This window comes from Eurytemora carolleeae, unplaced genomic scaffold, assembly GCF_000591075.1.
Source record: "Eurytemora carolleeae unplaced genomic scaffold, Eaff_2.0 scaffold96, whole genome shotgun sequence".
Classification (NCBI taxonomy): Eukaryota; Metazoa; Arthropoda; class Copepoda; order Calanoida; family Temoridae; genus Eurytemora; species Eurytemora carolleeae.
In genome coordinates, this window is record NW_019396134.1 from 35,034 (window position 1) to 51,996 (window position 16,963).

Consider the following 16,963-nt stretch of genomic DNA (forward strand, 5'->3'; position numbering starts at 1 on the left):
AGTTGATTTAGAGAGTTACGGCTGTATCTTGTTTTGGTTTGGTTTAGAGAGTTCCTGCTGTATATTGGTTTAGTTGGGTTTAGAGAGTTTCTTATGTATCTTGTTTGGGTTTGGTTTAGAGAGTTCCTCCTGTAGCTTGTTTGGGTTTTTATTTTGAGAGTTACTGCTGTTTCTTGCTTAGGATTTGTAATAGAGAGTTCCTCCTGTATTTTGCTTGAGTTTTGTTGAGAGAGCTCCTGCTTTATCTTATTTGGGGTTTTCTAGCGTGAACTTTTGAATTCGTGCAGAACATTATAACACATAACAAGAGTTCTACTTAATTTCAATGACTAACCGACACAAAATATGCATCAGATTATAGATATGATTAAAACAGGCCCGAGCACACTGATATTACAGTTCGGCCCGTATCCCAGCAAGCTGTCAGTACGTTCCATCACAGTTTGACCAATTTAACATAAGATTTTCGCTTTTCATCTTTAACCCTATCCCAGCTGGGGTACATGAAAACCAGGATACGCTGGGGGGGGTCAATTTGACCCCCCCCCCCTCTAAATCCCATGTTTTATGTCCAAATATGACAAATGATACATCATTAGAAAGCTCTTGTGCTCTACTTTTAGAATCTGCAAAAAAAATTGCAAATTTGCGAAAATTGAATTTTTTATCGCAAAATCCAGTTTTATAGTAAAAATGTTTGCAAAAAAAATTTGTCCAAAAAAAGAAAAATTATACATTTTTGAAAAGCCCTTGACCATGCCATTTCAAATATGCAAAAATTTTTGCAAAATTTTAAATAACCTGATTTTTAATCAAGAAAAACTAAAAATGTGCAAATTTCCTTTGACAGGTTGTTTGCAAAAAATTTGCAATTTTTTTCGCAAAACTTGCGTAATCCGTTTCCTTATGTCATAGGCTTTCCAAAAAAGCTAAATTTTATCAAAATCTGACAAGTGAAAGTGGGTCAAAACAAAGATTTAGTTTGTTACTAGCAAAAGCAGTCATTCAGGCAGTGTGCATGAGGACTCAGGCAGTTAGTATTACAGCCCGGTTTTAGGCCTAAAGGGAGGGCTTTGGGTATGTAAGAAAAGTCAGAAAATTTCAACAGCCTCAGACTAATACTTTTTGAGTTATGTAAAAAAAAACTACAAGGGGGGGGCAAAATGACCCCCCCCCCCCAGCAGGAATAGGGTTAAACTTTCTTGTTTTAGGTTTATAGGTTTATAGGTTTATAGGGAGGCAGGGGATATAGTGAGGGGAGAGGGAGGGAATTTAGTGAGGGGGGATATTGATATTATTTAAAGAGGTGGTGGGAGAGGTTTGGCGGCAGGGGGGCAGCATGTTTTTGCAGAAAGGAAATTAATACTTTATTTAGTCCCTTAAACTCTAATTTTACCAGCTTATATTTCAAACTTTAACTAATTAATCTAACCAAATAATTCGTCATCAGGTTGCAAAGATTTAAGGATTATAAAATTAGAGTGTGAGGAGAGTAGTCAGATCATTCGTAGAAATCTTTCTCATGAGAAAGAAATTTTCTTCTAATACTACCATTTGTATGACCAAATCCGCAGCTGTCTTTTATTCTTTAAATATTTAACTTGTATTACCAAATGTTCTGAATTATTTTTGTTAATTTTCACCAATCTCTAATTTTGCTCTGACAAAAAAATCCACAGCTGTCTTTTAAGTTTTATTCTTCAAATTTAAGTTTTGTGGTTTCGACCCAATGCACAGGGTGTTCCAATTTATATGGAAATTGATTTTAAGATTTTAAGATGGTTTTTTAAAAGATGTTTGAGCTGGTATAGTGATATCTTTTGAAAACTTTGCAATACGAAGGATTTTCGTCTGCTAGAGTATAACATTTTGTTTTTTTATGTTTTGATTTCTATTGCAAACGCACTCAGCACTGTCGTTTTCGGTTGGGGAAGCGGGATTCATGTTGTGTTCAATGCCCCGGAAAATTCCAAAACAGAGAGAGGGGGATTGAATTTTGTAGATCCAGAAAAATAATTAAATTAGTATTTATTTAGGGTTAGGTTAGGTTAATTTCATGGGCCGAGCGCTACGGCTAGGACAGGCTAGGGGGCCGAGCGCTGCGGCCACATGTCTTACATTTAAGACCCCCCCAGCTGCCAGTCTCTACGCAGCCATCCCACAGATATAATTTTTCTGGATCTACAAATTCAATCCCCCTCTCTCTGTTTTGGAATTTTCCGGGGCATTGAACACAACATGAATCCCACTCTGCCTTTTCTGTAAAATAAGAAAATTCTTGTTTACAAACAAATCAAACTTGTCCGTCTTCAATATTTATCTTTCAGAGTCATTACAGACACAACATACAACCTTCTGATGTTTGCTTAAATTAAACTCATGCAGACATAATTATATTACGACTTTTGAAATTGGAAATTGCAAGGCTGATTCTTGATAAAGACGAGTTTGAATTATTTCCCATGTTTATTGTTAATATAATTCAAAGTTTGAGGCAATTTAAATTCCTTGATATCCCCAGAATCCGTTATAAAGTACAGGGTGTTCCACTAAACCTCACAATCGAGAGACACCACAAAAATTGACAAATTGAAGTGGATAGAAAAAAATTGCAAAACTGAAAAGTATTTTTGTAACGTTGACCCTTTTTAGGGTACAATCGTGCAACCTTTTTTAATACACACTTTTTCATTTTGAAGTATCGGACCGACTTTAAGGCAACAAGGCAAGTTGTACAGTTACAAACAGACTAAAGAAACTATAAATTGTGTCATTAGATTATTATCAAAAATTAAAACAAGCATTAAATTTCATGTTTACCGAAACACCCTGTATACTGTATAATCATGATTAAATGCTTCAGGGTTTATTAAGAAGACAAAGGAAGATAAATATTCTTGTATAACAATATATTTATACCAGGCATATATTTAGACTGTTTAGCATTTGATATTCTGATATTTTTGCTATATTGTCACACTTCCCCCTTCAGGAGATACGTTCTTAGCATCTTAAAAAGTATTGATTTTTTTCATCACCCCTATGCACCTTGTTATAGTTCTGGACACTTTTATCCATTTCTTTTTTTTATTGCGAAAACTGTTATTAAGAGGAACAATGCAAATTAGTAAAATGAGTCTGTATATCTTCGATTCGTTCCCTCCCCTCCAAAATAAGATTGTTTGAATGGTTTGACTTTAAGCTTAGGTTTATCAAGGCGTTGAATTCAACCAATCTACGAGAATTGGGTTTAGCCATTTGGACTCAAATATATAGATAGATAGATATATACAGGATGTATGCATTTATATAGATATATAGATATATACATGAATGTATGAATTTATATGAATATATCAATGATATAATAGGTTGATAAATAGAAAATAAAAAGCTAGATGGACATAAAAATAGGTAAAGATATAAAAGGAATTATGATTGTATTTTCAAAAATTTGAACCATATTTACTGTTTAGGAATTGGGTGTCGTTTCACAAAACTTGATTGTAGAAAGACGACTTGAAGATTGCCTTTCATCTTTGAAATTGTTTGCGGCATTCGTTTTTTGATTTACTTGAATTTTTAAACAACAATCACAAAGTTTTCATAGTTCTGGCATTTACAAAATGTGGCCGGATTTTGGTGTGCTGTCAATATTACCGGAGATATTAAGAATTTCGTTCAGATTTCAATTATAAAAAAAAATCTCGAAATCTGAACAAAATATTTCATATCTCTTGTAATGTTGAAAGCACAAAAAGCCAACCACTTTTGAAAATAAAAGGGGTATTTTTGTATTTATTAACTCTAAAATTTTACTTCTAAAATTAGGTTTATAAATGAATATCGTAAATTAATTTAAAGATCAACTACTACCTTAATAAGTCGTCGTTTTCCTGTAAATTTTTATGGGACACCCTGTAAATTGTGTAATGTTTATGTTTAGTATAAAACAGCTTATCATCTAATGTTTTAGAATTTTATGGTTATTTAAAAATGATTGAACCTAGGTGTATAGTGTATAGCTTGATATAATCTGATCAGCTAGTAACTGTAAATCCAGTGCTCTAAGAAGATATTTCAGCCTAAGCTGTTTAAAAACTTATTTTCAATTGCGAACTATCAAAATCTGGTTTGCAAATAATAACAGAGTATTAATAATACCTCACAAATTGTGAGTTCGCGATTTCGAAATGCTTCCAGCATGTTCGACATTGCTAACGAATTGTCAGGGTTTGTTTTTGTTTAAAGGGACTGTAAGCGTAGTTTTCAGTGATGCACCATTCCAGATTCTCTATGGTAGCATTGAATCTTTTATCTGATCAATAATATGGCATTTATTGTCATTTTTATAATTTTTTTTGTTTGTTGATTCCTGCATTCATATTTTCCAGCAGTAGAAATGTGGAATTTAATGTCACTTAAAATTACGCTTACAGTCCCTTTTTTTATGTTGAACTGTGAACCCTGCTATCTAATGTTCACCCATAGTTCCGTCCTAGTTTCAGTAGACCGGTGACTGTAGTGGCGCAGAGACCTTAACGCGCAGGAAAGCAACGTCGTAGAACTCAGATTTGTGAAGCGACTGAGATGATCGTTAAACTATGACTATTCTATATATTACTGAAAAATTAACAGGTTTATATCAAATATTTATGTCTCATAATCGATTAAAAACTGCGACGTTATTAAAAATGTATTATAAACTATAGCGCTGAACAAGCGAATCGAATATTAGCAATAAAAAAGTTCATTCGGTATTGTGGCCGGGTGAATGCAGGACTAGGAGAACTATGGAGGCTAAGACCCCCCTTCTGGAAAATAGAAAATCATGATTTGCTGAGACATTTAGTTCCTGCAGCAGAGAATGATTATTAACGAGCCCCTTCAAAAATGTTAAGCCCCCACCCTAGACATATTATTTTATACTTCTTTATATCGTGGACCGTGGTGCTAATAAAGTATCACAAAGTGCAATGTTTGAAATAAAAATTAAAGTTCAAAACTTTTGGATGACAATGACCTAACTTACATTACATATATTCGATATCCACGATGGTAGGATTTAATTTTAAAATATGATTATGAAACCCTAATGTGGAAGATATCGTCGTTTTTCCAGCTTTTCAAGTGTTTAATTCTAACGATTTCCTTAACTGTTTCAGCAGCAGAAAGACATTTTATGGAGATACCAAAATTATTATTTCATTTATTCTTGTTCAGACAAAGCTTTTAAGGGTACCATCGTGAATATATATGTTTAAACACTTTAAGCAGTACCTTCAATGGGGAGTTCTTTAGGCGGACATCTATTTAACAAACTTCTCTGCACTGTTGAACTTGGCGCAACGAATATTAATAACGTAAGTTTATACAAAAAATATATTTTCAAAATAACCATGCATTAAAGAATGAATGTTTACGTTCAATCTTGTAATAACGTAAGTTTATACAAAAAATATATTTTCAAAATAACCATGCATTAAAGAATGAATGTTTACGTTCAATCTTGTAATAACGTAAGTTTATACAAAAAATATATTTTCAAAATAACCATGCATTAAAGAATGAATGTTTACGTTCAATCTTGTTGACACTAATGTAAAAAGGGCGGGAAGCATTGCTAATTACTGATGATTAGTTTATTACCATGGTTGCAGGATAGTGATGTTTATTATTGATCGTATAGTTCTTTAATTACTAGATATTGTTGATACCAGTTCCTGCATCTACAGTTTAGGATGTTAATTAGTAATTAGTATAGGCCTTAAAGGGAGTCCTGGAAAATTCTATAGAACGATGATGAACGAATATAGAGTACCCCTCAAAGGATGAGAATGTAAAGACGACTAAAAACTCTTAAAGTTTGACGATTTCTAGGTTAATTTAAGCTAAGCTAAGAACATTTCCGTCGTTCTAACGAGTTCCTCAATTAAAACTGGAGGCAAATCGGGCATGGGCACATAAATTTCACTAGAAGGGGATGATTAATTTGGTGAACTGTCCTGTTTTGCCTTAAAATCTGTATGTGTACTGTACAGTGTACAGCGTGGTCTTGTTGTTTCAAATTCGGCCCTGTACATGAAATGAGCCGGATGGACAGTCTACAGACACTCAAACAGAGATTATTACTTTATTTATAAATGTAGATACAGCAAGAAGCATCTTTAAATTACAGGGTTGAGGGAGGTGAGATATGATTACACAATACAGAGTATACACAGTACACACACTTCATAAATATCATATTGGAAAATCTCCAAATTTGAATGCTATAATAAAAGACTAAAACAGACCCTTAGACCGTGTATTTGATGCATGTAATTTATTCAATGAGTCTTAAATATTCCTTTTAAAATTTGTCTGGTTTTTCCCAAAAGAGGTTTGAACAATGTGGGAGATCCTGTATATAGTATATACAACCTATATTTGGTTTTCTTAACAGAGAACTATTATTTAACATGTTAATTTATACTAGAGACAACCATTCATATCCTTAACAGTTTATGCATGGTCATTGACAGGTTCTAATAAAGATTTTATCCCCCCCCCCCGTCTACCCCGTCCAAAAATGACCACAGAAATATAATTTTTTTCCGAAATTGTTTTCAAATTTTTGTTAACGATGTGAAGCAAAAAAATCGGTTTGGGAATTTTGTTATCGTAAATATTAACGATAATTTTTCTTCCTGTTTCTGGTGTTAAACGAAAAATGATCGTTTTAAACGTTAATCCAAAAACTAAAAATCTCTTAAAAACAAAACAAAAACTGAGTTATACCTTTCCCGATTTCAGATCTGTAGCTTAATTAATAAAAAAGTTATTTACTGTTATTGATTTTTTTTAAACACAGACCAGCTGGTTGACCGTACTCCACCCTACCCTTCGCATAAAAAAATAGTTTTTGCATAATTTGTTCACAACCAGCTGTATAATTAAAAATGAAGAACGATCTAGTATAAGGTGTTTTTTTTGTTAAATAAAAAAACAGGGGGGGGGGGCAACCGTGAGTGCTTAAAAACCAATTTCAGAAAAAATTTGGACTTTGCACATTGAACAAATATTTCCATTTTAAACAAAATTCTTAACTAGGTTAATACAAGATTACTCACAAATAAGACTTCTGAGACGCCTGTACGGAATTTGTTTAGTCTGCATTTCCTAAACATTTCCGATTCCCTGCAATTTTAAATTGGTTTCTTTTTTAAGCCATTTTAAGACAAATTATAAAAATTGATAAGTTGACTTTTAAAAAGAAATATTAGTTTAGATATAAGATAGTTTCATAACATATGACTGTCCAATTAAAAGTAAAGGCCTATGAATGAAAGTTAAAAATCTTAACCCTATCCCCGCTGGGGTACTTGAAAACCAGTTACAGTTGTGAATTGAACATGCAACTATTTTAATTTGAGAGACATTTGAAAATACAATTACAGTCCCTTTGAGAATATGAATTGGTGGTGCAGAATGGGCGTAGGGTGCAGAATGGGCGTAGGGTGCAGAATGGGCGTAGGGTGCAGAATGGGTGTAGGGTGCAGAATGGGCGTAGGGTTCAGAACGGGTGTAGGGTGCAGAACGGGTTTAGGGTGCAGAACGGGTGTAGGGTGCAGAATGGGTGTAGGGTGCAGAATGAGTGTATAGTGCAGAATGGCTGTATGGTGCAGAATGGGTGAAGGGTGCAGGGGGTACACCACGTTGAAACGTACTGAAGTGCATCTGATACTGCAGTTATCTAAAAATGCATTTAATAGAACTAGGTCCAGTTCATGATATGCATAAACGACAAGGATATAACAATATTCATTTCTTATACATTTAGATCTGCTGTAGCTTATATTCATCTATGTGCAGATTGCACAGGAATAAAACAATATACATTTATTATACATTTAGATATGCTGTATATCCATGTGTACAAAGGGATAACACAATATATATTTCTTATAAATTTAAATATACTGTATATCCATGTAACAAATCTAGACGCTAATTCTCTAACGATTACTTTACTCAAAGTCTAATGAGATCATATTTAACTAAATCTCTAGCCAAATCTTAAGGCTCTCTATCTCTAGCCAACACTCAAGGCTCTGTATACGTCCGTTCTAATCAACAAATGATATTCAACTAATTTATTTATAAACAGGTAAAATGAAAACTGACCGGGCTAGCCCGGCTGGGTCAATATACAACTAATTAAGATAGTAATATTATTAGTACAGATATCAAATTAGAATTGCACATCATTGAACCCTAATACAAATATGTTTGTATATATGAGCGAAGAGCTTTACTAAATGGATTTACATTTTGCAGATTTGTCTGTTTTCATATTTAAAAAGTCCAAGATTTTTTAATCAAGTTTTTAAAGTAGAATGTTTACAGTACCACAAACAATTCGGTTCAGCCGTTTAACGACAATTGGACACAAACAAACACACTAAACCCTAAACAAGCTAACTCTGAATTAAGAAATACATTTGTATCCACTCGAAGGTAAAGTTTTTATATGATAAGTGATGCAAAAATAAATGACAATTTTATTTTTCAGAAAAAAAAATGATGAACTGTGAGCAATGAACTAAATCGCATTTCTACAATGCATCACCAAATATTGGTAAACAGTTATTTTTAATAATATTTATTTATTTTAAAAGTCGCAGAAAATTTTCAATTGCATTTGAACTTTTTAAAATGCTTTGAACACAGCATATTTGAGATTTTCGAGAAATATATGTTAAGTCAGCTGTGCAGTTGAGTTCACATCGTACGCTATCGTACACTCCAGTTTTTGGGCATTTTAAACATCAACTTTGAGATAAACACACTGAATTCTCTGCCCTCGATCATCAGGCAAAGCGTTTAATGGGTAGCGTTGTATATCGGACATTCCCTTGTCTGCATGAAGGGTCAATTAAAATTACGCTAAAGTCTCTGTAAAATGACTGGTCACTTGAAAACAGTCAAATATATAATGGCAAAAATGTCATGTATTAGAAAATTTTTGGATTTTGGGTTTATAAACACGAAACCTCCCTAGCTTTTAGAATGGATCCAAAAAAAACGCTAGACTACATACGTCTACAAGCTGTTTTTGAACATTTCCTTTTTTTGTTTGGCGGGCCAACTTAAAAATAATTAGAAAACATTTTCCAGATATAAAAAGTCAATGAATGAGGAACGTAGTGGGTCGTTTATTATTATGGCTATTTTAATAACATCCTGCAGTGCTAATAGATGCATTCCTAAAGCGATAGAGTAAGACAAACATAAAACTGTATAGAATATTAAATAATTAAAATTACACGATATAAACCTCATCACCCTTCTTGATTCAATCATGAAAATTACACGATATAAACCCCATCACCCTTCTTGATGCAATCATGAAAATTACACGATATAAACCCCTCCACCCTTCTTGATTCAATCATGAAAATTACACGATATAAACCCCACCACCCTTCTTGGTTCAATCATGAAAATTACACGATATAAAACCCACCACCCTTCTTGGTTCAATCATGAAAATTACGCGATATAAACCCCATCACCCTTCTTGATTCAATCATGAAAATTACAAGGTACAAACCTTTTTTAATCTAGACTATTTGATCTATAAATATAATCTAAATATTTCATAGTTTGAAATATTTAAGTTTATGGGCGGACTTTGTAAACAAGAATAGATGCGTGTACGTTTAGTATCCCAGGAGGTTTTAAGCATTTAATTGTAACTGTAATTTCAAGTAACCCTCGATGCAAAAATGGCAATTTAGGATTTACAACGGTACCCTTGAACATTTCCTGATAATTTTTCCATTGTGTACTGCAAGCAAGAAATTCCCAAGACACATTTGAAAATGAAAAAAAAACTTTGAAAGAATCTTAAACCATGGACATTATCTGATTCGAACTTGATTGATCAGAAAAAAAAATCGTAAAAAAAAATTTCGTAAATCGAAAATGTAATTTCTAAGGGGGCACTGCGGAATGCCCCCCCCTCTGTCAGAATTCATACATGTTAGAGGAGACTTCATAAAAATGTCTCTTGCACCCAAAAATCCCCAAATCATGAAAAGTTATAATCTACAATTTTTTGGTTCAGATTTTTATGCAATTGGCGGAGGCGAATATTGCAAATTGGCGGAGGCGAATATTTTTTTTATATTTACAAATTGTTTTGAAATTGAGATTATTTGTTTGTATCCTTTGCAACTCTGTATAGTCGTGACTGGTTGAAATACAAAGCAATATTCCAGCTGTTTATTACGCACTTCATACCATGCTTTTGTATGCTTTATTAGCGGTATTCAAGATCCACTATTCAAATATATATATATATGTTAAATATTAAAGATAACAATGATATCAGTCAATAGGTTTCATAGGTTTGGTACTGTGAGATACGGAAAATTCTATGACAGGAAGACGACATTTAAACAATATTAAGTTTGATTGTTGTTTTTACAAAAAAAAATAGTTTTGCTATATTGCATATAAATAGCATATTTAGTATACTGGTCGATTGCGGACTGCACAACTGCTGTGTCCCATGTTCATCTTACGGCGAAAAATAAGAGCTTTCGATCGCTACTAATCTTGCTTCTATCTGTTGCATCTATAAGGAGAAAATTGTTAAAAACGACTCGGATCGTAAAATAATCAATTTAATTTCAAACAAATCATTCAGATATAAAACAAACATTAATCATCAATTATTTTTCGACGCATTCGTATATTCCTGGAAAATATGAAAACGTCGTCTTCATTATCAAAAATCCTCGAAACAGGAATAAATGTTTTCAAAAGTAACTCTCAGATCATGAAAAATAGAAAAATATTATGAAATATCAAATATATACGAATGCGACGAAAACTTATCGATGACTATTGGTTGAAATATCATAATAATTTGTTTGGAATAAAATTGATTATCTTATGATCCGAGTTGAATGTTGCAACTTTCTGAATATGCATGATGGACGCTACGTTCTTCGGTATGCGTCGTTTTTAACAATTTTCTCCTTATAGACGCAACAGATAGAAGTAAGATTAGTAGCGATCAAAACCGCTTATTTTTCACCGTAAGCCTATTCCCTCTTTCATTTTTCGCGAACACTCCCTTTGAGTCTAAAGGTCGTCTTCCTAGTTTACCGTGTTTTTGTTCTCACTGTATGTGCCTGGATGTTTAAATCTAGAAATCTGGTTATTTTAACAAATTTTAAACGTCGGTTTTGCAGTTTATTTTGAAAATGTGGGAAATAAAAAAAGATTTAAAAATCTGAAACTTATCAGATTCAAAACAGTAGGCTTTATCTGATTAGTGTTTAATTCTAACAAGTTCTTCATTATTTCTGCTGCATAAATCCGCAAGTCCCATGAGCAGCTAATTAACCATAAATGAAGATAATGTATTTTTAAGTTAGAAATACAAAGGTTTTTCATTTACCTCTAAAGGGGGACATAATTGATTCACAGTGATACCATTTAAACCTTTATCTAATCAATTATGTGGAAAATAACATAGTTTTCCTCAATATATGAATTGGCGTTGGGAATGATTTTAAATGATTTTTGTGTTTTAAAAAATATTAATCTTAATGTTTTCCAGATTGTGTTTGTTTTGGCATGTCCTTGCTTCTATGCTATTCCTCAGGTATATACTTTGCTTGTTTGTCTGTCTGTCTCTCTGTTTATTTGTATTCATTAAACGTCAAAACGGCTGAACCGATCGAGCCTAAACTTTTTGTGGGACCACACATTTCCCAGAGGTTTATGGATTATCAAATTTCAAGAATTTGCCTCCAACAAAATTCGATTTTCGTTGAAAATCCACATAATCTTTTTATAAAATCCGCGAACTTTTTTGTGTGTTTACTTTACAAAGTGAAAAATGTTCAGAATTGAAATAGAAGATGGGCGCGAACGCCGGCCCTGAAAGCCTGGTTTTAATAAAATGCATCTTTGATACTTGATAAATTAGCTAAATCGTTAAATTTAAATAGTTGCTGAGATATACATATATGCTACCTACAAAGGATTGGTATTGAAAGTAATTGTGTTTTGACCATACTTTGTATCATTATGCATTTTGCAAGTTTTTGGCATTCCGTATCAACATAAAAATCTGAGCAGTTTTGAATATTTCAAAATTCCTCCGATTTTATAAGTGTCTTGAGTTGAAAGCCATTGAAAAAATGGATCAAACTTAAAGCTTGACACTAATTTAGTCTTATTTCTTAATTTTATGTTCCGCTTCAAAAACTACTAAAATGAATTTCACAATATGAACAAATATTTTTGAAAAAAAAATTTCTTCAAAATGGATGGGATAATGTTTATTTAATTAAAAATCTATTGAGCCTGTACATTACAAAAAAAATTGAGTCGTTGCCAAAAATTTAAATTTTTAAATCCCTTTATCTTTGCAACCTGATGGTGTAAATTTCAAACTAAGATTATTTGATCTCACAGAATTCATAGTTTCACATATCTAATAAATATCTAATATTTAATAAAACAATTTTTAATGTTGATCCAGTAGGATGAAATAAAAAGAGATCGATTGTCGCTAAAGAAAAAAATTTAAATAGTTTTTTTTCAATCTATTTGTTTAGGTTAACAGTGAGATTTACAGTGAGGAGGATTTGCTGGCCATTGACTCAGGAACGAGCTTATTTTAGAAAAAAATATCCTAAATCTGTTTATCCTAACCTCCTCGTCAATCTTAAGTATATTGCAAGTCAGATAGAAATTTTATATTTTTTGGTCATGGTCATATAAATATTAAATTTGCTTTTCTAATAAGATTACATTAAATAAAATTTAGAGGAGCTACGAGGTCATAAAGTTGGACCAGTAATAGTGCATTGGTTGCAGTGCTTTACTTTTCAAATGATGGGTCCAGCAAATATGGTTTAACAAAAAATTCTTAACCCTATCCCCACCCAGTGGTTTTTTCGTGTTAATTTTAACTAGAACGCTCTAACAAGTGGAAGTTTATTATGTAATATCATGTGCCACATGTTAATATTTGTCAAAAGTAAAATTAAATATTTTTTCAACATTTTTCTGTTGTACTTTTTTTAAAGCCTCTCTTGGACCCAAACCATTAAAGTAAGAGGTCTATTTTTAAAGTTTGGTTGTATCACACTCTCCTATCTCATCTCTAGGGGAAGAATCATATTATTATCAGACAAAATAGCCCAATCAGGATAGAGTTAATATGTTCTGAAAGAACTTAAGTTTCTGCCATTGATTGCATGACTGTGAAATTCTAGAACTGAAGTATAATGTGATGAAATTTTACATTTATTTATGCTTTTGATAATCAAAACAGAATTCTGAGATGCAACTTGGGAGATCAGATTGTTTCATGAAAAATATGTAATTCATTATATTCTAAATACAATTATAAAATTATAATATCTAAGTCCATGTTTTATGAAAATTGATACCCATGAGAGAAAAATAATGGCTTTAAAAAGTTTTGCACTCAAAAATCTGTAAAGGATCAAAGATTTAAAGAGCGGGGGGGGNGTTAATATGTCCTTGGTTAATAAGTTCCTATATATGGAAGTTAAAAAATGCTTCCGATTTCACAGCACAGGTGTCTGTCAGAAACAATTATAGTTACGTAATATATACAAGACGGCTCCTGTTCGACATTTTAAAAATACTTCATTTTGAGGATCACATTTTTTACAACACTATATTTTACAATTTTGATTATGAGACGTTGCTGGAATTAAAGGATTAGTGGAATCTGTAGCTTCTGCTCCGGCCTTTGTTTCTCAAAGTTTTAGTAAGTAAAAGTAGAAATTATAAATTTGTTAAAAATGCACATCTATTCGACAAATTAATCTACATTGGTACACAAAAGGTTTTGTGTTTAAATGAGGACAGTAAACCAAATATTTAATATACATGTTCAATCTGGTTTCAACATTTTCTGGAATATATTTTAATCAATTCAAAATGTCTCTTCATTTTACATTCTTAACAAATGGATATGTCAGTCATGAAATTAATCCGGGACAATTGTTTGACTTTAGGTCCGATATAAATAATATTTTTCTTTGACCTATGTGGGAACTTTTTTAAAAGATAAACAGAATAATTCTCTCAATGTTTTGTACTAGTGTTTCCCGGACAGGATGAGACTTTGATGCAACCTTAAACTCTTTGTAAATAACAATCCAATTTCATTTTTCAAACATTAAATGACTTCGCAAAAAATAACAATTTTTAATTAGAAAATATTGTGCAAATTCTTTTTTTCTAGAAATCCCCTCAGGACCCGGGAATCCGTCAAAACAAACTGTTAAACCGGTTCCAGTCCAGCCAACAGGATTTGCAGGAGGTAAAAATAAAATAAATTTGTTTCAACATTTTTTATTAAAAACTAAAATATTTTAGGAGGGCAGTTAGTTAGTTACAGAAACACATTTAACAAAGACGGTTCTTACAGTTTTGGGTAATTTTTTTATTCTGGTCCAGATTTTAGTTTTTTTCTAATTTTTTCCCCTTTCCTAAATCTTGTTCTTGTTGAATTGATTGTTTCATGATGTTTTATCTATTTTCATGTTCTTGTTAAGTTCATGCTCTTGTACTTGTCATATTTCTTTTATTCTTGTCTTTGTCAAGTTATTTTCCAATTATGTTTATGATCATATTCCACAATAGTTATTATTTTATATATGTTCATGTTCATGTTCATGATAGTGTTCATGTTTAAGACTTGTTTTTGTTTATCTTAAAAATCTTAATTCTATTTTTATTAAAGATATGAACTGGATGATGGACAAAAGCGGGAGGAGGAAGGACAGGTGAGGAGCAGGGGGGGGGTAGAGGGGTTGGAGGTGGGTGGAGAGGGGGGGGGAAGAAAATGGCGCGAAATCTTAGAGGTGGAGGGTAATTGCGTAATATATGAAAACAATTTTGTACTCTTCAAAACAATTATCACATATAAGGATTTGGAAGTAGACCAAAAACACTGGCATTTTTTGTTAAAAATATCTATATATAATTTCTGTTTCCCGGGACATTACTTTGTAATGAATACGGGAAATACAGATGACACGAATACATAAACAAAATTTGTATAATATTTAATTAAAAAGGAATAACACTTAAATTCATTATATGATAGAGTGTTACTAAAACTGAAGAAAAAAACAGAGTTTTTGCCACAAACTCAAATTTTTTATCTTTGTGACCCGATAGCACTAGAGACCTTTGATATTTCAAACTTTAAATTTTGTTCGATCAAATGGTTTAAATATCAAAGGTTTACGCAATCAGGTTGCAATGATATAGGAATTAGAAAACTTAAGTTTGTGGCAAAGACTTTGTTAAATTGAATTACAAAACATTTGTCAACTTTTCGAATTCCAGAATTTAAATATTATTCATATTAAGATGACCAATGGTGGGTACAGTGTATCAGGTAGCTGGGCGTACACAGGAACAGATGGAATACTTAGAACTGTCGTCTTCACAGCTGATCAAAATGGCTACCGACCAAGGTAAAACATCACTTTGAATATTTTTATTGAATGCTTGGAGAAAAATATAAAACTAGCTAAAAAGTAAATCTCTGTTAATTTGGCAGACCATAATTTTTCATTAAAGGGACAGACCGGCTATGTAAGTTAGTTAAACTGAGAATGCAGTGTTGTGGACAAATTCTTTAGGATTCATTTGAGACATCTAATACGTTTCCACGATGTATATATATAATTACTGAGTTTGAGTGCATAGTCGACGTTCAAAATCATGAAGTTTAGTGGGTACGTTTTTAGAATCGTTTTTTTTAATTATTAAATAACGACGACAAAAAATAAAGTAAAAATTATACAGTAAACTAATTAGATGGTTAGGAACATATTTCTCAAAAGAAATTTGTCAATAAAACCATGCTAGAATCAATTTTTTCGTTTTCATCATTATATTGAATTTCATATTTTCTATGACTTTATTCGCAGATTTCTACAAATTCTTCAAATGTCGTAATTTCATATAAAAATTCCAGAAAATTTGCAGAAAATCTTTGTGAATAATTGAGAGATTACAAAAACTAATAATTGAATAAGATCACTTATTCTCGATGATAACATTAATTTTTATTTTCTCGACCTGTTCCTAAACAACTAATTAGTTTACTTTAGAATTTTGCTTACATTTTTTGTCGTCGTTATTTACTAAATTTAAAAAACAATTCGTAAAACGTATCCACCCAAAAGTACGATTTTTAATGTCGACTTTGTGCTCAAACTCAGGATTTACAGATCTTTAAATAGCGATATATGTCTCAAATGAATTTTTCCAGAACACTGCATACTCAGTTCAACTACCTTACATAGCCGGTCTGTCCCTTTAAAGGTTAAAATATACTACGATTGATAATTACGGTCTTATACATTTCATGATAAGCTTTGACAATTAAATGTTGTCAAGCTTATTGGATAGTTCTTTAAGAATATTTATAATTTTATCAATTTTTATTTATTTCATTTTCAGAATAATTAAGGGAGACCCTGGTTTGCTTCGAAATGGACGAGTATTAAGAAAAGTTTCAACACAAAAACGGAAAACAGAACAAACCGTAAACCAGCAATATAGATTCAAATATTAATTTGTTAGAAATTATGTTTTCTTCGTATGAACAGTTAATAAAATGTTAGTTTTTATCACACGTTTTTAGTTTACAATAAAAGGTATTTTATCTTCTGTGAAAGTTTAGAGCACGATGGCGGATCTAAAATTGAATCTTGTTTCCATTCTGAAAGTCAGTAGGTGTGGTTCAGACGCCAAGAATTTTCCTCAGACACATTAAAGAAACTGTACACAACTAGGATTCCGCAGTTAATTTATAAATAATGGAAATCCTAACTTTACTGCAACACATAATTTTAAATGATCCTTCATTTCAAGAAGAGTGGCATGTCTGATTCAC

At 32.0% G+C, this 16,963-nt stretch overlaps 1 protein-coding gene across 2 annotated transcripts; it reads left to right on the top strand.

Moving 5' to 3' along the window:
* The first annotated feature begins 8,552 nt into the window (after positions 1-8,552).
* On the top strand, positions 8,553-16,702 carry LOC111695946 (uncharacterized). Of its 2 annotated transcripts, none has more exons than XM_023465423.1 (9): positions 8,553-8,620; positions 11,618-11,662; positions 12,624-12,672; positions 13,760-13,810; positions 14,291-14,368; positions 14,425-14,482; positions 14,792-14,834; positions 15,427-15,533; positions 16,528-16,702. In XM_023465423.1, exons 1-9 carry the CDS (start codon positions 8,603-8,605, stop codon positions 16,640-16,642), a joined length of 564 nt encoding a protein of 187 aa, XP_023321191.1. In that variant the 5' UTR covers positions 8,553-8,602; the 3' UTR covers positions 16,643-16,702. The 2 variants fall into 2 exon arrangements, with proteins under 2 accessions (XP_023321191.1, XP_023321193.1); XM_023465425.1 differs by having other exon boundaries at positions 16,538-16,601.
* The last annotated feature ends 261 nt before the right edge of the window (positions 16,703-16,963 follow it).